The sequence below is a fragment of the Babylonia areolata genome, chromosome 19 (assembly GCF_041734735.1).
Source record: "Babylonia areolata isolate BAREFJ2019XMU chromosome 19, ASM4173473v1, whole genome shotgun sequence".
In the NCBI taxonomy this organism is placed as follows: Eukaryota; Metazoa; Mollusca; class Gastropoda; order Neogastropoda; family Buccinidae; genus Babylonia; species Babylonia areolata.
Genome location: NC_134894.1, coordinates 27,320,522 through 27,345,126, shown reverse-complemented (window position 1 = coordinate 27,345,126; position 24,605 = coordinate 27,320,522). Strand labels below are relative to the sequence as shown.

Here is a 24,605-nt window from a genome sequence, read left to right as displayed (position 1 = left end):
GCATTGTGATATTTTCTATTGTCTTGGTTATTAATTTCAGTAACTAAATAAATAGACACTTCTCAGCTACAAATAGCAACTCCAATTCAAACTTTATAGGTTTCACAGACCGGCCACACTTTCTAAATAACACAATGAATCAACACATAAATTGTGGACTTTAGCAAGCCCCTCTTTTCAATTTGCACAGCCTGAAGCCCATCTGTCAATTCTAAAGCTATGCTTCATGAAGGCAGCCTTGGGCTTGTGCCCCCCCCCCCCCGCCCCCCCATCACCCCCTCTCGCTCTCCCGCCCCCGCCCCCCCCACACCCTCACCCCCCCTTGCTTCCCCTCCCCGTCCATTTGCTCCCCTCTCCTGAAAGATAATGACTTCTGATGGGAGAACGTGTCTGACATACCCTCGACGTTGAAATTGAAGTTAGTAACGGAGTACAGTGATATAGTATAGGTTAACATCATATCAGAACAAATCCAATGCATTTAACATCGAACTCTAGGCACTGTGTAACTAAATTAACACCACACTATAGACGTACTGTGATCAATGCTCATAACTTGAAGAAACATATTAAAAACAGGCTCCATGCACTTAAAATGAATAATACTATAATATAAACGTACTATAAACATAAATTAAGGAACATTCACCGATTCTATCCATACACAGTTAAATAAATTCCTATGTACTTTAACATCACAGTAAAAAATAAATGTTCCTCTGTGTTTAAATTCAAACTATGCCCTTTTGATGAAGAAACGTTTTTTTTTAAACATGTTCTATGCACAGGAAACATATACAAAAACAAGTTCTAAGCACTAAATTTAGCATCAGATTTAAAACAGACCCTTTGTATTAAAAAAAAAAATCAAAAGATAACACATGAACTTAAGTTAACATGATAATGAAATCGGGCTTAATGAATATAAATTCACATCGTATGATGTACAGACCATGTAGTTCAATTAATATATTAAAAGCAGACCCTGTTATTTCAACTGAATCACACATTAAAAACAGACCAAGTGTTGTCCAGTCAACATATTACACAAAATTACTAGCAACAAAAGATCCTACATATTGAAGTTAACATGATAAAATAAAAGGCTCTGTACACATAAACCAACACACTCCTACTACCACTAACAACAATCAATCAATAAGAATGACACCATGGACTTCTACACTGAAAAAAGAATCCGGTGCACTGAAACTAACAAACAACTTTGCAAGTTAAACCATGTAATTTATCTTTTCCACACATTCCTCTTCATCCTCAACTCGCCACGACATCACATATAATCAATCAATCAATCAATCAGTCGGTAATCAGCCAGTCAGTCATTCTTTCAGTCAGTCAATCAATCACTTTACTGTCTGAAACAGTATAGTAAAATTTGCCTGCAGGCTCGTCGTAAAGACAATGAAAAGGTTAAAGCTTATTTCTAAGAAATGGTAATTCTAAATATTGATTATATATATATATATATATATATATATATATATATATATATATATATATATAAAGACAGTCACATTCCATCATTAAAGTAAGGGTGTAGGTGGGAAGGAAGGGCGTTGCACTATAACCATCACGGTAATTGTTGCTTTTTTGTTGTTGTTTTTCACGGTGTGAAATGCGCACAATAGAATATAGAAAAACTTATTTAAAAAAAAGAAAAGAGATAAATTCATATAAATACACACACACACAGATATATATATATATATATATATATATATATATATATATATATATAACACTTCCCCACTCTCTTTCTCTTTACTCTCCAATGATGGCGTCAGCCAACGCTCTCCAGGCTGGGTGGTGGGAGGCGTCCAGGGGGTGCACGCGGATCACGTGATGGGGAGGCACGTGCGGCAGCAGACGCTGTAGGTCTGGCATGGGCCGCAGCCTGCGCGGGTCCTCCAGCAGCAGCACGATCACGCGCCTCGGGGTGAGGCCCGTGATGCTTCGCAGGGCCTGGCGCACAGCGTAGCCACTGGCCCAGTCGTCCTTGGAGAAGTCTTCCGTCACCAGCAATACCGTCTGTCCGAAAGCCAACAGGCACCGGGAAGTTAAAAACGGGGAGCGTGTCCATGAATGAAGGAATATATATATATTTTTTGTTGTTGTTGTTGTTGTTTTGTTTTTTTTGTTGTTTTTTAAGTAATATTTTTTCCCCAATAAACATATGTCTGAGTTTCAGTTTCAGTTTCAGTAGCTCAAGGAGGCGTCACTGCGTTCGGACAAAACCATATACGCTACACCACATCTGCCAAGCAGATGCCTGACCAGCAGCGTAACCCAACGCGCTTAGTCAGGCCTTGGGGTATGTCTGAGTATGTGGGTAGGTCAATGTGGGTGAGTGAGTGTGGGGTGGGTGTTGGTGGGAGTTAGTGTAGCAGTACCCCGTCTGTTCAAACTGAGGCCAACAGCGCACGTGGGAGCAAAAGTGGGTACTGTACGTACGACTGAGTCCACAAATGAACGGACTTTATCTTCACAAGTGTGTGAATGAGCGAGTGAGTGGGTTTGTGGGTGATCGGTGAGAGGGTGTGCGTGTGAGTGGGTGGGTGGGTGTGGGTGAGTGCAGCAGTAGGCTACCATCCGCAGGTAAATAAACACGGGGAGCAAAAAGGTGTGAGAAAAAAGATTCGAACCAAGAATTTCACGGATACTGTATATCTACGGGCAGAAAATTAAGGCGTCTTAAATTGACTATTCTGCTACTGTCTTCCTCACCCTCCAGCTCATGTCGATGTAGCGCCCAATATTCTCCGCCTTGTCCATGGTGGGCAGGAATTCCCGCTCAGGCAGCAGCAGCCTCAGAGTTCCTTGCTGACGTAGCAAGACCCTCAACGTATCATTGGCCCACATGACGTCACGGTTTGTGTCGGCGTACACCAGGTAGGCGTCCTTGGTGAAATCCCGCAGTCGGCTGGGAAGCTGGTGACGTCTCAGTACCTTCCACGCGTAGCGGAGCCTAGGATAGTGGCAGTAGCTTACGTAGCTCAAAACCAGAAGCAGAAGCTGGAAGAGGAAATGGTGAAACGAAACGAAATGGTATTTAACGGAACTTAAAGGAATAAGCACATGATGCGACCATGATAAGTTAAGATCAATTGTAACGCACATAATAAGTTTAATACTTCAATGAAGGTGAGGGAAAGAATATCTCTCTCTCAGTCTCCTGTCTCTCGTTCTCCCCCTCCACTACATGGGTCGATTATCAGTCTGAAAGAACTTGATTTTAAAGCATGGAAATGAACAAAACTGGGAATAATAATAATATGCATGATATTATCATTATCATCATCATCGCCATCATCATCATGATTATAGTTATTATTCTCATCATTAGACCCCACTAGGTCCACAATTAAAGTGGACATGTAAACAATGGCGTGTGAGGATTGTAAAACGGGAATGAACATGGAGAGGGACATGAAGAGATAGAATGATAGCAAGAGAAAAATGTGTGTGTGTGTGTGTGTGTGTGTGTGTGTGTGTGTGCGTCCGTGCCTACACCCCTCCGATGACGAAGATGGCAGCTGAAAATTCCAGCAGTCCGATCTCCTCCTGCACTGAAGGAAGCCGAAGGTGGCAGAATGGTTAAGACGCTTATCTGCCAATACAGCGTCTGCGAGGACCCGAGTTCGGATCCCGCCGATCTGAGTCGCCCTTTCTCCCAAGACTGACAGGAACGTCCAGTCATTCGGATGAGATGATAAACTGATGTCCCATGTGTAGTACGCACTTGACACACTGAAAAAGAACCCATGGCATCGTAAGTGTTGTCATCTGGCAAAACTCGGTAGAAAAAATCCACTGATGGGTATATATATTATATATATGCGCATGTACTCCAGGCCTGACTAGCACGTTGGGTTGGCCAGCTGATGTGATATAGCGTCCGAATTTGTCCGAACGCAGTGACCCCTCCTCGACTGAACTGCGAAACTGAAACTGAAACAGAAGGCTCACCTGTGTCAGGAAGAGACCCAGGGCCACGGAGAACAACTTGACGCCCACGCACCTCCTCCAGTGAGGCAACATGGCCGCCAGCACTCGGTGGGTGTCAGACATCTCCCCTGTCTCCATTGTGCAGGAGTAGTTGCCTTCCGCTCCCTCGCCGTCAAGCGACACGCGCGTGTGCCCCATCCATTGGACCATATCCAGGCTAGCGCATGTGCATGCCAAGGGGTTGCCGGTCAGCCGCAGCCTGTCGCGGGAAACCAAGCACGTGAAAGTCACGTGTTTGCCTCACAGGGGCCGGAGGGACAACACCACGAGACATGTCATGAAAGGCTGTACCATTTTGCACCTCTTCCGTGAGTTACGCAAACACATGCACGTGCTTTTACTTATTTGTTGGATGTTTTCATTTATTTACATTGTTGTGTAATACCTTCATGTCTTAACGTGTGTGTGTGTGTGTGTGTGTGTGTGTGTGTGTGTGTGTGTGTGTGTGTGTGTGTGTGTGTGTGTGTGTGTGTGTGTGTGTGTGTGTGTGTGTTCAATCTGCGTTCCCGTTGGTGCAAGGTCCTACAATGATGACCAAGCGAACATTACGAAAGGAGTATAGCGGGGTAGGGAACAATTGAGTCGGTGAGGGTAAGGAGAGAGAATTCGCCAAGGCACTGATCAACGACCCTATTAGTATATTCATTATGAGAACAATCAACATGCCGTGCCCACAAACTTGTCCAGTAATATTAGTGAAAAAAAATCGGCTTGTGTGCAACTGAACCAATTCCTTTCTAACGGTTTTTGTTGTTGTTGTTGTTTTGTTTGTTTGTTTGGTTTGGTTTGTTTTCTGCATGAGTAGATTGTTGTTGCTATTTTCGTTGTATGCACAAAACGATTTTATAAAGTCTACCGAAATATGATGGGGTAAACTGACCGAAAATAACATTTCAAAAATTGCGTTTTCATCTTTAATTGGCGCTACATCTGACACGATGGGACGACCATACCAGGTATTACCGTTGGGGTGTTGTGGTTGTGAACGACGGACGAGCGCAAAGCATTTTCACAATACGAAAGCTAGCGGTCACATCTTGCTAAGTAGTGCGGGAAAGTTTTCGAATAATGATAAGTTGTAAGAATTTGATATAGTACAATATGATATAATGTAGCATACTATCATATGATTTAATGTAATAAGACATCATGAAATATTACATAACATTATACACGGAACTCGAATTATACAATATCGTATTATGTTATACATTTGTATATCATATAACTTGAACACAAAACTGTGACATTCATGGAGAGAGAGTTTGAAGAAACAACAGTGCTGAACGGATGAAAAATAGCGTGACTTTACCTTGTCACTCATTTTGCGCGCGTGTCCGAGTTGAATTTCTATGCGGGCAAGCCACTTCTGTCACAAGCACGAACGGTGTGCTTAAGAACATCTCTCTCTCTCTCTCTCTCTCTCTCTCTCTCTCTCTCTCTCTCTCTCTCCACACACACACACACACACACACACACACACACACACACACACACACACCACACCGTAAAACAACATGTAAGAATTGCAGAATTGTGTATCAAAGTTAGATGACCTATCTATAGTGTGTGAGTGTGTGTGTGTGTGTATGTGTGTGTGTGTGTCAGTGTGTGTGGGGGGGGGGGGGGGGGGGGGGGGGGGGGGGGAGGGAGGGGGTCGGGAGGGGGGGAAGGGGCAGACAGACAGAAACGGAGAGAGACAGGGAAACAGAGAGAGAGAGGCAGAGAGTGAGAGACAGACAAAGAGAATCGGCGGAGACAGAGAGAGGGGGACACAGACAGAGAGAGAGAGAGGGAGAGAAAACTGGGAGAGGAAGAAGAGAACCTAATGGTCTTTAGCATAAGAAAATGGAGGCAGGAGAAACTCAAGTGGTGTACAGGATAAGCACCTGAAGTGATGACGACTAGCCAGGTGATCCATGGCAGCTCTCTCAGCCACTGTCAAGGTTGGCAGCATGTTATGGGACAGGTCCAGAGAGGTCAAGTAGTCATGGTGACCCACAGAGACAGGTACAGACTGGAATCGATTGGTCGACAGCCAGAGGTGCTTCAGGTGCACCTGGCCTTGCAGCATATCTGCCGGCAAGTGCAGAAGCCGATTGTGCGAGAGGTCCAGTTCTTCCAAACGGCGCACATGTTGGAAGAACCTCCTCCCGCTGGACAGGTAAAACTTCTCTGGGGCGCCAAAGTTGGACAGGCCCAGATACTTCAAGCCAACGAGCTTGTCAAGCAAGGTGTCACTAACTTCATAGCAGTAGTTAAAGTTTAACTTGAGTGTTTCCAAGTGCTCTAGACCGTAAAAAATGCTCTTGCAGTTGGCCATTCCGTTGTAGGATAGATCTAGGTACCTCAAGTTTTCGGCATTGAAAGTTACGTGGGAAGGAAGAGGCGTAATTTGCTTGCAGACCGCGGACACGTCAAGAAGTACTAAGGTTTGTGGCAAGTTGATTGTAATTGAAAAATGGAAACCACTGGGTAAATGTTTCACATGATGAGTTGTACAATTGTTACTCAGGATACACTCTGATATCCTTACTGAATACGTTTTCTGACCTTGAACTTGAAGAGTTCGCAAATGACGGATGAATATACCAATACGTAGTAATTCCATCACATCACCACGGAGAACATTGTCTGCCAAGTTGATGTGCTTGACACATTTTGCAAAACGTGAATCCTTCACCGTCAAACTGCCTACTTTAATCTTTCGTAAATGTGAATTGTCCATCTTGAAGACTGACACACAGATATTGACTAGAAACTGTGTGGAATGTTTGCCAATAAGGAAAGTGTCAGACCTCCAAATCCCGTTGCGTGACAAATCAATGACGTCCATGGTCTGACCTTGAAGACCGTACAGGGCGCGAAGGCCGACATTCGGGTTCATATACGTGGCCCAAGTAAGGAAAAGTGTCTTCAAATTTGGAAGACTACAAAATGTACATAGCTCTACGGTCAGTAGTTTCCTACAATCTATTATCTTAATATTACGCAGTGATGAAAAATGAAATCCATAGAAAGACTGGTTAGTCAGATGATTTATCTTACAGTTGAAAGAAAGGTCCAGAGTCTGTAGCTGACCCAAAGCAGCAAAATCCTGGCCAAAGTAAGGGTCGATGAATGTGTCTAAGGCCAGAGTGTGGAGCGATGTTAAGTCGTTAAACACACGGTCTGGATACTCTCCTATGTCTCTCATGTCATTGCCATGCAGTCTGAGTTCCTGTACAGCTGACAAGGGAGCAAAGACGCCAGGAGGAAGTACAGAGGAAGTCATTTCTAGCTGGTTGTTGGACAAGTCCAGAAAAAGCAATCGTCCCAGCCCTGTCAGTGATTCAACACCCAGCTTCTCCAGATGATTGCCCTCTACGCTGAGCCAGGTCAGATCATGCAAAGAAGAGAATGTGTCGTTGAGCAGTACGCTCAACTGGTTGTAGCTCAGGTCCAGACGCTGGAGACATAACAGACCCCGGAAAGTATCTGAAGAAACGTTTCTCTGAAGCTGGTTGTGATCGAGTTTCAGAGACCTGAGAGATGTCAAGCCTGCAAAGGCGTGGGGACGAATGAAGGTCAGCTGGTTGTAGCTCAGATCCAAGCTCTCCAGATGCCTCAATTCATTCAGCATGGACGGCTCCACTGTCTGCAGAAGGTTGTGACTGAGGTTCAGGTGGCGCACATGTTGCATCTGCCGGGACGAAAGACCCCGCAGGGATGATATCTGGTTGTAACTGACATCCACATGGGTGACCCTCTCAGGCCAATGCACAGAAAGTGACGTTAGTCCAGCATGGCTGCAAGTGACCAATGCTGTGTCGTTGTTTGGTGAACAGGCTGCATTGTCACAGAGACCGCTCCTCAGGGCCACACACAGAGCTGCCCACGCTGCCAGCAGGACTCCCCTCCCCATTGTCTTGGACTGTCACCTGTTTTAAACATAGCCTATCCGATGTACCAACAACAACAACAAAATGTGATCCAGTTGGTTAAATCTAGAACAGCTAAGTATGCTTTGCATGTTGTTAGACAGCGCTCCGACAATTTACTTAGAAACAAAAGAATCTGTGATAAATATTCCACAAACGACATTGCTGCTGAGTTTCACAATTTGCTTGTCTTGTTTGTGTGTCTTTTATTTATCTTATCTTCTATTTTTTTTAATTTCTTTTTTCTTTTTTCTTTTTTTTCTTTCTTTTTTTTCTTTTTTTTTCTTTTCTTTTTTTTTTTTTTTTTTTTGAAAGCGCCATTCAAAAATGCTTTTATAGATATTACAGAACCCGCCGAAACTCGATTAAATCCCACTTGTTTCCTGAAAGAAAAAAAATATTGTTAGAATCTAAATCCTTTGTTTCATCTATTTCTAATTCTTTTCGATAAAATTACGTCTGTTGATATGGACAAGAAAATTGTCAATGGCTAAGGAAAAAGTACTTATCAATGTGTATTTGCGTGTTTGCGCAAACGGGATTTTTGTGTTTTTTTTTGTTCTTTTGACATGACTCTTTTTGTTTGCATGGTATGTGTAAAAGAAGTATGTGTGTAACGTTTCAATGCCCACATGGGGGCACAATAAACAACCATTTTGCTTTGCAGCTTTTGCTTTTGTAGCAAACCATCCGTACCCTCGTTGATTTTTACCCAAGGTCAAATCTGGCTGTTCCAGATTAACTCCGGGGTCTCTCCAGACTAGCCTGAAACGCCCCCACTAGGGTGTAAACTAGTCTTTTGCCTGACAGCCTTTGTCCTACTAAACAAATTCTGTTTTAAGTGAGTTATAGCAACTGTTCACACCGAAATCCTTTTGCTATCGAATTTCATCTAATTACTGCTTATTCTACTGCATTGGACAAGAAACCTGACGCCATATGAAAAGCTGGCCCCGAAAACAAGAGTGGTAGGTATGCCGGTGAAAGCAGCGAAAGAAGAGTGGTAGTATAGGTGAAAGCGGCGAAAGAAGGATGGTAGGTATGGGTGAAAGTGGCGAAAATTCAGATGTCAAAATTCCGTACCCTTTAAGACACCGCTTCCCTTATATCTGCCACCATGTAGTCGGAAAGAAGGACGAAACAAGCTCGCGCAGAAGTTGTTCTTTATTTCCGCCGAGTGGTCGCCGCACATCTGCATTGCCTAACAGTTCGGAGCAATCGACATATTCTCGATATCATATTGGTGAATCGACAGCTATTGATCAATAAACCGATTCAAGACTAATCGATGGTTTGCTGACGGGCATATTAAGTAAGCCGAAAGAGAATTTTTTGTTTTGGTTGAAGCACACAATAAAGTATTTTGAATTGAATTTAAATTTGAATGATTAGATAACAAAATATCACCATCGATTCCAACAGACTAAATAAAAACTAGAACAGGATATGAAAAACTGATAAATCCTATTGGCTTTTCGTGGTAGTTAAATTCTAAGAACCATCCCAAAATCACAGCGTTTTTCCACGCAAATTTTCAAATCATCCAGAGAATGTTCCGCAGTTAACCGTGGGTCAATCAGGAATAAAATCATTGACATTTACCAGTTGTTAAGACTTTTTCTTCACTCCGTTTTCTTCCGAAAACCAAGGTAGGTCCGGTGTAGTACCTCAGATTGTCCCTCCCCTGGAAACCGTCCCGGGGGACAATTAGACCGCTGGAAATGTCCCCCCGACACTTTCTCACCGTTCATAAAGTGCCCTGCGGACATTTTTAGAGGCCAAAATGTCCCCCTTCTTGCATTTAAGCCTCGTTTTGAAATGCCCCCACCCCCACACACCCCACCCACACCCCTGAAATACAGCTCTTTCACCTGACCCATGTAATAAAATGCCAAGATACAAACTCGCTAAAATTAATATTAAAAAGCGTAATAACACTTACGACTCACACACCTCCTACCTCACTCCAGCACCCCAACCTTCACACAGTATATACATCGACACACACACATAAAGTCGGTTTCGGGAGAGAATGATCTATAGATTAAAATATTGTACAATATGTATGTTTTAAGATTAGACTTGAAAGAATTTATAGTGGAGCGGTGCCTGATGTTCTGTGGTAGAGATTTCCCGCAATCCCAAGTGCCATAGCGTGTAAATGTTTGGAAACTATGGGACTTGCGTCTGTAACGCGGGATTTCGAACATCCAGTTAAAACATTCAAAACATTTAAAACCAATCGTGTATGGGAATTCACGGGAATATTCGTAACACATCAGTTAAAAACTAAAAAAGATTACCGCGGGAGCGATCGTGCGTTATGTATCCGTCACAACAAACATGACCAATAAAAAAAATTAATTACCTGAAACAGATAAGTCGTTGATTGATCCCAAGGGATCGATGAATGACATCCGCGACTGGGTTCAGCGAGTCATACTTAAAGAAGTTATTAACTCAATAGGTAGGTATATACGGACAGAAAATGACACCATGCAGCAGATCAGTGTCACTCAAAAAGGTTCATCTGGCCACACTGACAAGTGGATATCTATCACACCTCCGTCTAGTAGTCTGTGAGATTAAAAGACTGACTGGTCGACGACGAATGAAACTAATTCTGTAACAGAAATCTAGAAGGCTCGAGCGGACTTTCCCTTCTGTGTATTCATTGACAGTTTCAGTTTCCGTGTTCCACATGGCTCAATCAGGAAGTTGGAATGACGGTACTTTCCCTGCTCTCTCATGACAGCTCTTGCATGTTGGGACACACACACACATACATGTTTACGCACGCACGCATACGTACGCACACACATTCACTTTCCCTTCTGTTATTTATAGACAGTTTCAGTTTTACGTGTTCCACATGGCTCAATCAGGAAGTTGGAATGACGGTACTTACCCTGCTCTCTCATGGCAGCTCTTGCATGTCGGGACATACACACAAACATACACACACACACACACACACACACACACACACACACATGTATACGCACGCACGCATACGTACGCATACACATTTACTCATTGCCTACAAACACAGACACATACACGCACTCTCTCTCTCTCTCGCTTTCACACACACACACACACACACACACACACACACACACACACACACACACACACACACATACACACACACACACACATGTATACCTACGCAGGCATATGCACGCACAGATGTACACACACGCAAACACACACATCCTCTCTCTCTTTTACACACACACACACACACACACACACACACACACACACACACACACTGACACGCACACACACGTGCACAGTCACACGTGACGAAACGTTTCAGGTTGCCGTTCGGGAACTAATCAAGTGTAAAACACACAAGTACGGACTGTTCTTGCATGACTCAATTAATGGGAGCCGTTTTCGGAAACTTGAAAAACAAGGAAACACGCGCAAACACACGGCCGGGCCGACAACAGACCGTGGCTGTACAAACAAAACATCAGGGGGAAAAAAAAAAGAAAGAAAGAAAAAAGGTGGTGGTGGAGGTGGGGGTGGAAGAAGGAAGAAATTCAAAGAAAGAAAGCGAGAGACAAACTAAAAAAAGTAAATAAGCGAGAAAGAAATGAAAATGGGTAGAAAGAGCAAAAGAAATATTTTTTTTAAAGCATAAGGAAAGGAAAAAGAAGAAGAAAGAAAAAAAGTATATATGCATATGTGTAAAAACTGGAACAGGTTCGAATCCAAGAGAGTGAAGGATATTGGATGGATTGATTGATGATGCACACACAAATTTGTACTCACTCACACTCTCTCCTCATACCAGTAACTGAGCCACATGGAGTGGGGTTTTTTTGTTTGTTTGTTTGTTGTTGTTTTTTGTTGTTGTTTTTTTTATAGAGTGTTTACTGTTGCTTCAAAATGAACATGGAAGAGTACACTTAAGCAGCTTTAAGCAACACACAGCCCTACATAAAGTACACCCTACATAAAGCAGCACACATTGCCTACTTTAAAAGCAGTTCACCCTACATAGCACACAGCCCAACAAGGATTTCCTTTCACCTCACATCAGTCAGCCTGTGGCCGTTTTCAGTTCCTCTGGGAGACAGCTAAGAATTAGCTATGTTCACTGGTTTTATCCCTTCCCACAACATAATGTGCATACTAATTTTAGCCCATAGCTTTTCCAATAGTTTAAACCAATCTTGGCTTGTCCAAGTGACGCCAAGTGTTGGCCCATCTGCACTGATGAGGGGTGGGAATCCACAGATTTGTGGGCCATATACGGCTCTTCAGAGCGTCATAGAAACGCTTGTAGTCATTTCTGACTGTGTAGATCTGGATCTGATCTCAGTGCTTCATCACCAGACCAGTCATCTCGCGCAGTCTTACTTTGTATCCATGCTTGTATTAGGGTAGATAGACGGACGATCCAGTCGAAGCGACCAGTTGAACGTGTGTATTGTACATAATACAGGTCGTACGGTCGTCAAATGTAGCTCCTCAGTTTTTGAAGGCTTTCTCCGATTGGTTGCATCAGGAAAAGTCTTCTTTTTTGGAGTGGTTGAAATAGCAGGGGTGTCTGAGGGCAAACGCGGACGGGCAAGTCTAATTGCGAACGATGGGTATGTCTTGAACTCATCAGTTAGATATAACATATTATTGAAACATCGTACCAGACTGTTGTATTCTTGGTTTTGATCACACACACACAGAGAAACTAAACAATATGATTGAAGAATTAATAGAAAAGTTTAATGATGAGAGACTTGTACTGACTAGAGATCTCAACTTCCCTGAGATAGACTAGGTGAAGAAAGTGTACAAAAAGTGCTGAACATCCTGCCAAAAAAATCTTTGTGACATTACAGCAAAACTTTCTCTTCCAGCTGATAAAAGAACCCACTCACCACATGGGAAAAGTTCTCTGATGCCAAGAACGTGGCGTCTAGTGTGTTGCTCAGTCTATTGTATTTGGAAAAGCCCACAGAGACTCTGTTCCGTTTTGAAGAAATTTGCGCAATGTTGGTTTGGAAATGATGCCGATATTTGTTTGATTTGCAAAGCATCGTGTTCTACCTTTCATGCTAGACTTATGGCTGCTGCCTCTCTGCCTTTATCTCTTTGAGGCGATCGATGGTGTGATGGCCTTGTACCTGTTCTTTTTGATATTCTTTGACTTTTCTGAGGATTTCCAATTTTCCAAGATGTAGGCCACTCGTTGTTGCGTTACCAGCAAGTCTGTCAGCTCGCTCATTTCCCTTAACACCTGCATGTCCCTGGTAGTATGATCATGTAAGTTTTTTAATCTGAAAGTTGCGCATTGCCTTATGCTACTCTGGGCTTCCCATTCCACTTTCAATTTTCTGTATGAGGGTCATTGAGTCGGTTAGAATCATGGCATGTTGGTTTCCGGGCATATGGATAGACGATAGCCACTGGAGGGCATGTGTCACAGCTTCAACTTCAATCGTTAGGCTGGAGGTTGTGACTTTGTAGGCAGCATTCTCTTCCCTAATTGTTTTTCCATTTTGTTTCGCAGTGAATCCCCAACCAGGATCTTGACACTGACAAGATGGATAGCAGCAGCGCTTCAGGAAAGAACCGTCGTCTTAAACCTCGGAGACTGGACGAATGACCTTGCAGACTTAAACAACAATGGAATAGCTCGGGTCATTACTCTTGCGGATGATGGCCTGGTCTTCAATACTTCGAAAGATGCTCAGGAAAGAACTAAAGCCGTCCAGAAACAACTAAACAATATTGCTCAATGGTGCAAAGACACAGGATCTTCCATCAATCCAGTGAAAGCCCAAACGTTGCTGTACACCCTCAACAACATAACCACGAGCAAATCACCACCACCTGTGTCATTCAAGGGATTCAGATCGAGAAAATCGAATGCACACGCTACCTAGGAATACAGTTCGACAGGATGCTGACGGAAAATACTGTTCTCAAATGCAAAAAGGGCCTTTCAGTCTTAAAAGCAATGGCAAAGTAGTGCAGGACAGATACAAAAATGGTCAAAATGTCTGCAACAAAACCGTTCTTTTCACGATAAAATAGAATAAATCATACTTATCACGCTGATATAAACTTGACCACTGTAGGTGGGTGGGAACATGATTAGATTTTGATTTTTAATAATTATTTCTCACACATTTGGCCATGACAGAGCGCCTTACAAAGATCCGCAAGGCATGAGCAAGCCAGGGTTACGCAAGCACGGTATAAGGGGTCGCCAGAGGAAAGCGTTTAGCGCGGTACAGTACTTATGGCTGACTACTGCCGCGCTGATGCTGTCCTATACCTCCGTTAGTAGGTCACTGCGGCAGATGACAGATACCGTACAGAAAATAAGAGAACTCTTTGGGTTCAAAAGGAAACAAAATTTTTGATTTCATCTATTATATACTAAATTGGTAGAAAACACAAGTTTGCTTTTATGAATGTTTTACAGTTTCTTACCAGTCCTGACATTTCATAAAGAATGAAATTGGTATTATACCGACTGCAAAGGTGAATTTACGAAGGCAGCACGGGATCATTTAGTTCGCAGGAACAATTATGTTGATATTTTACGCAATGCACAACTTGGAAATACTTCATGCTCTGCTTATTAACGTGTAGTATATGAATATCTCAATACCTGTTAACTGGGTTTGTTTCAATGAACATTGTCGGAGCACTGTCCAGACAATTAATTAAAAAAGTATGGAAGGCAGATGATGGCAAAATCGACCAACATCATGTCTTGATGTAAAAAGAACGGTATGAAATATTTATTTTTCTTTGGAAATGAAGCGGCATTTGCAAATGTGACTCACGGACCCTGGCGCAAGAGACATCGGTTTAGCATGGGAAAGAAAATGTATCTGGCTGGAGTATGAAGGTGGCAAAATGAAGTGCACTGAGTCAGATAGTCATGAAGAGCAAAGACAGCCTGGAAAATGAAAATGGGTCAGTCTCCAGAACTTTGTTGGAAATCGTGGTCTCTCAGTCTGATTCAGTATAAACATGTGTTTACATTGATTATTCAAATGTTTCACATGTTATCAGGATTGCAATTCATTAGAGAAATGTCTGCAACAATTTTGTGAGAATATGGTTTGTTCTTGTGTCTTAAATGTGTTGAAAATTATTAAAAACATCCAAAATTTCGACGCCATTTTGTGACATGGCAATGTGTCTAAACATGAAGTGGTCAGAAACAAATAAGTACAAACCTGATTAAAATCCAGTACATACAGACCTGATCTATATTCATTCGTTGTGATAATAAAACATTGATCATCAGTAAAAATGGTACATTAAGTTTGAAATATTACGCAAAAAAAACCCGCGTGACAGACGTAAACAACCCATTCCTCTTGACGTATTTTTATTCATTCAAATGCAAGCACATTCATGAATACACTACACGTTCTTTACTTGAAACAGGTGGTCAACACATCTACCTTCTGCAGCACATACACTCATTTTCTGAAAAAAAATGTCATTCAACTATTTAAATGCAATCGAGGTCGCATATTAATTTTCAGTTCCGCTTTTCTGTGTTACTTCTGTGCATGTAAACGACCCAATAAAAAATATACATGTAAACAAAATTAGAACTGTTTCCACGTATATCATGCGGATTCATCGCGGGAAATCGTTTGACAAACACTATTCAATCGTGTGTGTTTGAACACAGATTCAGAGAATGTGTTGTTTCCGACAGCGTGTGAGATGTACATATGTTACACGGAAATCTCCGATATGTTCATTCACACCCGATGGTTGCTATATTTAACAACAACAACAACAACAAAACTGTGTATGTTGATTTCGTCGTTGTTATGGTTTGTTTGTACATTTATCTCTGATCTGATTAAGTTTGGACACAATCACTATTTCTGCGGTAATACACGGATACTGGCGAGATTTCGAACCAAGTCAACGCATGTCGTTCAGTAAGACTGTTTTCAGTTGAAGACTTGTTGCATCAAAAGTTCCAAACAACAAAGTTCAAAGTAGAAAATCACCCCCTTAAATTACCTTGATTTTGGCTTTTGCTGTCTGGTGAAGTTTTATCACGAAATGATGTAGTTTATCAGTTCACAAGACAGACGAAGTGTGGAACGAAACACTGGGGAGAAATAATGTGAAAATGGAGTGCCTGCAGTGTTTCTGAAAAATAAAATCATCCAGGGTGGGGGAGTTAGTTTAGGTATTTTGGGTTCCATGTTACATATGTCATAAGGTTTTAGGTAATCATTAATAAAATACATAATTTTGCACAGGCTTTGTTTGAATGCATTGCATTGGCTAAGGATCACATGATAGATTCATTACTGTCATTATTATAAATCCAGTAATTCAAACATCTGCGTCGGGAAAGTTAGTTTAGGTAACTTGGATTCATGTTACACGTGTTACAAGAAAGTTTTACATAATCATTAATAAAATTTATGATCCATTGTTATATTTTATGATTATTATTTATAATTTTTATATTTTATGATTTTATTTATATCCCACGCTAAATCGACGTCTACTGCGCCAGGGTTCGTGAGTCACATTTGCAAATACCGGTTCATTTCCAAAGAAAAATATGTATTTCATACTATTATTTTCACATCAAGACATGATGTTCAATTTTGCCATCATCTAACCTCCATACTTTCCCAGTTTATTGTCTGGACAGAGCGCCGATAATGTTCATTGAAACTGAACCGGGTTAACACATATTTAGATATTTATATTCTACACGTTAATAAGTGGAGCATGGAGTGTATCCAAGTTGTGCATTGCATAAAATATCAACAAAATTGTACTTACGAACTAAATGATCCCATGCTGCCTTCGTAAAATTCACCTTTGCAGTCGGTATAATACTGATTTCACTCTTTATATGTCATGTCATGAATGATAGGAAACTGGAAACATTCATAAAAGCGGATTTGCGTCTTCCACCACGTAAGAAAAAATACATGAAATTGAAAATGTTTGTTTCCTTTTGACCTGAAAGATCTCTGGTCCTAGCTTACTGTTCAGATTCAGTGACCTGCTCACAGATCAGCATCAGCGCGGCAGCAGTCAGTCACATGTACTGTACCGCGCTGAACGCTTTCCTCTGGCGACCCCTTATTCCGCGCTTGCGTAACCTTCGCCTGTGCTTTCCTTGCGACTCTTTGTAAGGTGCTCTCACACAGGCAGAAGTAATACAAATATTCGATTCTGGACATTAAAAATCAAAATCTGCCTATGTTCCCGCCCCCCTATAGTGGCCAACTTTATATCAGTGTGATCAGTATGATTTATTCTATTTTATCGTAAAAAAACAGTTTTGTTGCAGGCATTTTGACCTGAAGCAAATTTTTATCTAAATTCCCTGGCCTAAAGGTATTGAACAACGCCACCTCTTCCTGCTATACCGATCACTCGTCCTCAGTGTGATCGACTACAGACTTGGGCTAACAACACCATCTCAAAGCAACCTCCTAAAATTAGAAAAGAGTTCAGAATGAAGCTATGAGGCTGATCCTTGGAACAACAAAAGACACGCCCACGGAAACCATGCGATGCCTGCTTGACCTTCCTTCAGTGCAGGCCAGAAACAAGTTAAAACAGGTCAAGACCTACTTCAAAGCAATAGAAAACCCTCAAAACCCACTGCATGACGCAGTCAAAGAACCAAAAGGCAGCCGTCTAGGGCGAGGAAGTTCATGGATGGGGCAAGCAGAAGACACAATCCAGCTAGTATGCTGACTACAAGACCTGAAAGAAACAAAAGAATGGGAGAAAAACCCAAAAACCCTCAACCATCTATTCAACACAGCCATTTCACCCACTCTAGGAAGACATTGTCGGGAATGGCCAAAGGGCAAAACTGATGCGGAAGTAAAGCTACTCATAGAAGAAAACAGTAAAGAAGAGGACATCATCATATACACAGATGGCTCAGTCACCAAAGACACTGGAGACTTGTCAGCAACTGACCACAAGCATGGGAATGGAAGGGGGATCAAAACTATGTCACAATGACAGCACAGCATGCAAGTCACAGGACATGACAAGGCTGCACCATATGCTTCCTTTCATATCAAAGCATGAACCAGGCGCAAGAAATACAGATGCCTGCAATGTTTGAACTTTGAGCAGTTCTTCAAAAGACACATCTGTAGAGTGGATATCCTCAACCGTGTGGTCCCGATTTTCCCATTTGACTGAGTCAATAAAACACTGACACAACTCTGGGTGGGAGCCAGCCACAAGCTGAAAAAAACCCAACTCAAACCAACCCACATCTGCTGGGCCTCAAACTCGTGTCTTCCCAGTGATCAGTCTGTGCCCTGGCACTTCATGGCAGTTGTTGGTGAGATAATTTTTAGTTATTCTTTTATGCCTTTGAGATTTCTTGGCGTAAGTTTTATTCAGAACTGATTTCACAGAGAGAGAGAGAGAGAGAGAGCACCCAAAGCAAGCCAGAATACTGAGCATATTAAGACCAAGAGTGGTGTTGACTGGTTTGCGAAAGTTCATGTGTAATTGCACTGAAAACTTTTTGTACAACAGACCTATTTCTCTGTGTGAAATTCAGGCTGCTTTCCCTTGGGCGAGCGTGTTGCCATCCCTTTAAAAAAATGTCTGCAATGACGGCGAAGCAAAGACAATGTGTATCTATTTATGTGTGTATGCACACATGCAAGCACTCATGTGTGTTAGTCTTGTTCTTTTGGTAATCTAGAAATACTCTAATTCAAGATTTATGAAGAACCTGGCCGGACCAATGAAGCAATTGGTAACGTACGTGCATGTTCAATCGGTCAACATCAGTACATCAACAACATGTACACAAATATGTGCATACACAGAGAGAGAGAGAGAGAGAGAGAGAGAGAGCAAGGAAGGAGGGAGGGAGGGAGGGAAGAGGAAAATCAAATGCTGCCTCCTTTCTAGAGAATCTATATTCACATTTATACTCTGAACACCCTTCAGCAATCAGTTATTTTATGTTTCTCATATCCCATTTTCATTGACTTCCCCCTTTTTCCTGAGGGGTTTTGGAGGGAAGAGGGCACAGAGGTAAGGGGAAAGAATGAGTTTATGTTAATACTTTGTGGCATTCATTTTCATGTACTATTTTCATCACACAATTCTAACGAGGGAAGTTGGCAAGAAAGAGAGAGAGAGGGAACAACAGGAAGAATTGAACATTTTAAAATTTTTATTGAAATCATCTCTTTAATTCTCTCATAAACAATCCACTTTTTCACCTCCTAAACTCATTATTTATGCACTGGTCCCTTGAGATTTGAGGCTGATACTCTCCTGGTAAGCTGACCTCTCATTCCAGGTATTCCTTGTTCATTCTTTTTAAATTGTGAAAACATTTAACAATGTAAACCAAAACAGTTGTTCAAAGCAAGCCAATACATGCAATAAAATGACACACTGAGCTACAGGGGACCAAACAATCAGGCTCAGAGGTGCCATCCCCAAAGCCGACTTATCAGCACTCTTGATAATTATCATCAATATTGTATTGTTCTCCATATTTTTCACAGAAAACAATTCCAAACATCTGTAAAGCAGAAAGGGAAATTTTCCCCTAAAATTACTGTTATCTAACATACTTACCGTGACCCACTAGTGCAGACTCCGGCAGGGAGTCCAATTCCTGTCCTGTGCAAACTACTATCCGCCAATGCGGAGAAAACGAAAGTAGCTACGGCCGATAACCTCCCATAAGTAGGTTACCTCCCCTCTGTATCCCTGACTAGCTTCCTCTTTTTCCAGCAGCCATCTTGACTCCTTATCATGTGCTCTTCATATGGCTAAGTTGTTATTTTTTCGTATTTCTGTCTGTCTATCGATTCTTTGACACTCATGTTTTGTATCTGACAAAGACTTGTATCAGGTCACAGTTTCAGTTTCAGTAGCTCAAGGAGGCGTCACTGCGTTCGGACAAATCCATATACGCTATACCACATCTGCCAAGCAGATGCCTGACCAGCAGCGTAACCGAACGCGCTTAGTCAGGCCTTGAGAAAAAAAAGAAAGTGAATAAATAATAGATACACTTACATAAATAAAAAAAAAAAAATTATGATATAAAAAAAGGTAGTAGTATTGGTAATAATAATAATAAAATAATAATAATAATAATAAATAAATAAGACAACAATGGTGATAAATAAGCAAATAAATGTGAAACATGAAGACACACATTCACACATACACCCACACATGCATAACAGATATGCACCAAACATGCAGTTTCACAGTTATGAAAGCACAGTCAAATACATATAAACATACAAGAGCTCCAACACACACACACACATTACCCTGCACCTCCTCTACCCCCCTCCTCCACACACTCATTTCTGGTCTATGTATCGCAGCTTCCACGGCACACACACACACACACACACAAACATACACACAAACGCTTACTTGTACAAGCACACACACACATGCCCCTATCTCCCACCCCCAACCCCACACTCATATATACAAAGATATATATATATATAATATATACATTCCAATATCCTGTTGCTCCCACGGTGTAGGCATGCATACACTCACATACCTCATCCTCTACCCCACCTCCTCCCCGCACCCCCACCTCCCCCTCACACCCACACACATGCACAAAACTCTCCTGACACTTGTGTACACTTACACTCACGCATGCACAAACGCACTCAAAAACACAGACCCACACATACACACACGCACAGAGGCTGCCACTGATTGGCCGCAAGAGGGATGGGAAAAGATCTCTGATGCCAAGAACATGGCGTCTAGTGTGTTGCTCAGTCTATTGTATTTGGAAAAGCCCACAGAGACTGTGTTCCGTTTTGAAGAAATTTGTGCAATGTTGGTTTGGAAATGATGCCGATATTTGTTTGATTTGCAAAGCATCGTGCTCCACCTTTCATGTTAGACTTACAGCCTCTCCCTCTCTCTGCTTTTATTTCTTTGAGGCGATCAATGGTGTGATGGCCTTGTACCTGTTCTTTTTGATATTCTTTGACTTTTCTGAGGATTTCCGATTTTCCTAGATGTAGGCCGCTCATTGGTGTTGCGTTACCAGCAAGGCTGTCAGCTCGCTCATTTCCCTTAACTCCTGCATGTCCCGGGCGGTATGACCATGTGAGTTTTTTAATCTGAAAGTTGCGCATTGCCTTATGCCACTCTGGGCTTCCCATTCCGTTTTCAATTTTCTGTATGAGGTTCATTGAGTCGGTTAGAATCATGGCATAGCCACTGGAGGGCATGTGTCACAGCTTCAACTTCCATCGTTAGGCTGGAGGTTATGACTTTGTAGGCAGCATTCTCTTCCCTGTTTTTCCATCTTGTTTCGCAGTGAATCCCCAACCGGATTGGTGTTTGGTGACTGAGCCATCTGTGTATATGATGATGTCCTCTTCTTTACTGTTTTCTTCCATGAGTAGCTTCACTTCCACATCAGTTTTGCCCTCTGGCCATTCCCGACAATGTCTTCCTAGAGTGGGTGAAATGGCTGTGTTGAATAGATGGTTGAGGTTTTCGGGGTTTTTCTCCCATTCTTTTTTTTTTCTTTCAGGTCTTGTAGTCAGCATACTAGCTGGATTGTGTCTTCTGCTTGCCCCATCCATGATCTTCCTCGTCCTAGACGGCTACCTTTTGGTTCTTTGACTGCGTCATGCAGTGGGTTTTGAGGGTTTTCTAATGCTTTGAAGTAGGTCTTGACCTGTTCTAACTTGTTTCTGGCCTGCACTGAAGGAAGGTCAAGCAGGTATCGCATGGTTTCTGTGGGCGTGTCTTTTGTTGTTCCAAGGATCAGCCTCATAGCTTCATTTTGAACTCTTTCTAATTTTAAGAGGTTGCTTTGAGATGGTGTTGTTAGCCCAAGTCCGTAGTCGATCACACTGAGGACAAGTGATTGGTATAGCAGGAAGAGTTGGTGTTGTTCAATACCTTTGGTTGCCATTGCCTTTAAGACTGACAGGCCCTTTTTGCACTTGCAAACAGTATTTTCCGTATGTTTTCTGAAGGTCAGCATCCTGTTGAAGTGTATTCCTAGGTAGCGTAGACATTCAGTTTTCTCGATCTGAATCCCATCGAATGACACAGAAGGTGGTGATTTGCTCGCGGTTCTGTTGTTGAGGGTGTACAGCTACGTTTGGGCTTTCGCTGGATTGATGGAAGATCCTGTGTCTTTGCACCATTGAGCAATATCGTTTAGTTGTTTCTGGACGGCTTTAGTTCTTTCCTGAGCATCTTTCGAAGTTTTGAAGACCAGGCCATCATCCGCAAGAGTAAGCACCCGAGCTATTCCATTGTTGTTTAAGTCTGCAAGGCACTTCGTGTAGACATTGTAGAGGACAGGAGAGAGCGGAGACCCTTGTGACAGTCCCATGGACAGTTTAGAAGGTGCAGACATCCAATCTCCAAGGCGTAGGACGACAGTTCTTTCCTGAACCGCTGCTGCTATCCATCTTGTCAGTGTCAAACTTACTCCATACCTTAGTAGCAGCTCCATGAGGTGTACAAACTGGACTTTATTGTAGGCATCTTCAAGGTCGATTGCTACTGCTTGTGTTTCTTCTTTCCTTTGAAATCCTTCATACACCTCATATGCAAAAGCAGCTGCATTTTCCCATGTGGACTTGCCTGTTCTGTAACCACCTTGATTTGAAGGGAGAATGTGCCTGTGTTCAAGGTCCCTTGCAAGTTTCCTGGCTATCATGCGTTCCATGAGCTTTCCAGCAATGTTTTGCATGGTTAGGATCCGGTAGCCGCTTACCTGATGATGGTCCTTTCCTGGTTTTTGTATGGGTTTTAAGAAGCTGTGTGTCCAGTCCTCCGGCACATGCCCATTGTTGAAACTGTTTTGATATAGATTGAAAAGTTTGCTTCTGTCTTCTTCCGATAGTTCCTTGATGTCAGAGTAGCGAACTTTGTCTGGGCCAGGGGCTGATTCTTTCTTGCATTTAGCTGTTGCTTCATTTAGATCATCTATTGTCAAGTCATCATCAGGTCCAGTCTGCATAAGGGTTTGGTTTAACTCCTGAACATATTTCTTTTTCTCATCAAAGTTTCTTTGATCGCTCTGTTGTATGAAACGTTTGAGCAGGGCGGATCCTTTTTCTTCGTTTGTCTTAAGCTTGGTTCCGCCAGTGTCTACCATGTCTGGGGTGGTTGTTGTGCACGTTTTCCCTTCCATGCGACGATAAAATTGCCAGAACTCGGTCAATGTTGAGTCATAACTGAGTGACTCGCAAAACTGTTTCCACTTGTCGTTTTTGGCCTCTTGAGCAATGGTTTCAAACTGTTTAGTTTTTTCTTTCATTTTTGTTTCAATATCTTTGTCCGGAGATGGTTTTGTTCTTTCTTTTTGCCAAAGTTTGACAGCCGCATGTTTTTCTATCCAGGCTCTCTCTGTGTCGGTATTCCACCATGGGGGCTCAATAGTTTGCATCGTGTTCGGTGCCATTCTTTTGTTTCTTCTGCATCTTAATTTTTCGATGACAGTTGTCTCTTTGGTTTCAAACTGAAATGGATCACGCGGTTTCATACAGCGTTTATTTGACAGTTTCTGTAGACTGAAAACTACCGGGAGGTGGTCACTGCCTTGGTGTGGAAGCGTCTCTGCATTCATTTCTGCTCTGAATTTTGGAGATGTTAGAGCGATGTCAATCACACTGTCACTGTCCCCTTGTCTTGTTCCAAGGCAAGTTGGGGACGTGGTTGTTAATGGGCTAAGAAGAATTTCCCCTATCATTCCTTCAAGTGCGAGTCCTTGTGGGTTGGTGTTCCGCTGGTCCCATAGCTTCGATCTTGCATTGAGGTCTCCACAGATAATGACTGAGTCTCCAAGTTCGTTCTCTATTTCCTCTAAAAAGGCCCAATCCTCTTTTCTTGTGCAGGTTCCTGGGTGAACATAGGCATTGATGAGCACGATGCTTTTGTGAATTCCGTCAGGTTTTTCGAGACGCACCCCCGCTAGTTCACATGAGTTGCTACACCATTTCTCTAGATTTATGGTGGAAACTTTGTTTTTTTAGGTTTTTGTTCAGTATGATTGCTACTCCTCTTCCTTCATTCCTTTGAAAGACTGTGAAATTCTCAAAATGTATTGGTCTGTCTGCACTTGTCCTGGTCTCTTGGAGACATAAAATGTCAAAATCATATGCCAATTTCTCAACTGTTGAGATTCTCATTCTCGCGCTGGAACAGGTCACAAACTTACTTAGCTCGTTTGGGCAATTGAGCTAAAATTACGGCAGATAGTAGTTTGCATAGGACAGGAATCAGACTCCCTGTCGGAGTCTGCACTAGTGGGTCATGGTAAAGTATGTGTAGTAAAATGGGAATGTTTACATAATATCAAGAATACTATAGCAATATTCAACTTAATGATAATGTGCTAACTGATGAATGAGAAGATAAGCTGCTAACTAAACTTTTGATCAACTGATTACTGACAAAAACTAAGGTGATAGTTAAAATAGTCAAGTGCCGCACAACTGAGTCTGATAGGGTAAAAGATGCAATGACATGTGGTACACTTCAAATGCTCAACTGGTACTTTCAGTATAATAATGCTAAACAGTTTTGTGCATAAATAATGAAACCTTGTCACTGATTTTTGCAGAATCCCCCCCCCCCCCCCCTCCCCCCAACATTCTTTTT

At 42.2% G+C, this 24,605-nt stretch overlaps 1 protein-coding gene across 1 annotated transcript; it reads right to left on the bottom strand.

The window, feature by feature from the left end:
- Positions 1-351: 351 nt before the first annotated feature.
- Positions 352-10,607, bottom strand: LOC143294259 (toll-like receptor 4). The gene is made up of 5 exons (XM_076605694.1): positions 10,315-10,607; positions 5,916-7,946; positions 3,988-4,225; positions 2,746-3,033; positions 352-2,049 (listed from the first exon to the last, which is right to left on the bottom strand). The coding sequence occupies exons 2-5, from the start codon at positions 7,928-7,930 to the stop codon at positions 1,783-1,785; spliced, it is 2,808 nt and encodes a 935-aa protein (XP_076461809.1). The 5' UTR covers positions 7,931-7,946; positions 10,315-10,607; the 3' UTR covers positions 352-1,782.
- Positions 10,608-24,605: the final 13,998 nt, after the last annotated feature.

What these genes read in the sequence shown, in the direction of transcription:
- LOC143294259 (XM_076605694.1), bottom strand. Translation starts at nt 7,930, where the DNA reads ATGGGGAGGGGAGTCCTGCTGGCAGCGTGGGCAGCTCTGTGTGTGGCC. An exon ending in GCTAGTCGTCATCACTTCAG is followed by an intron (nt 4,226 to 5,915) that starts GTGCTTATCCTG and finishes TTCCCGCGACAG; the next exon opens with GCTGCGGCTGACCGGCAACC. An exon ending in TGGGTCTCTTCCTGACACAG is followed by an intron (nt 3,034 to 3,987) that starts GTGAGCCTTCTG and finishes TTCCTCTTCCAG; the next exon opens with CTTCTGCTTCTGGTTTTGAG.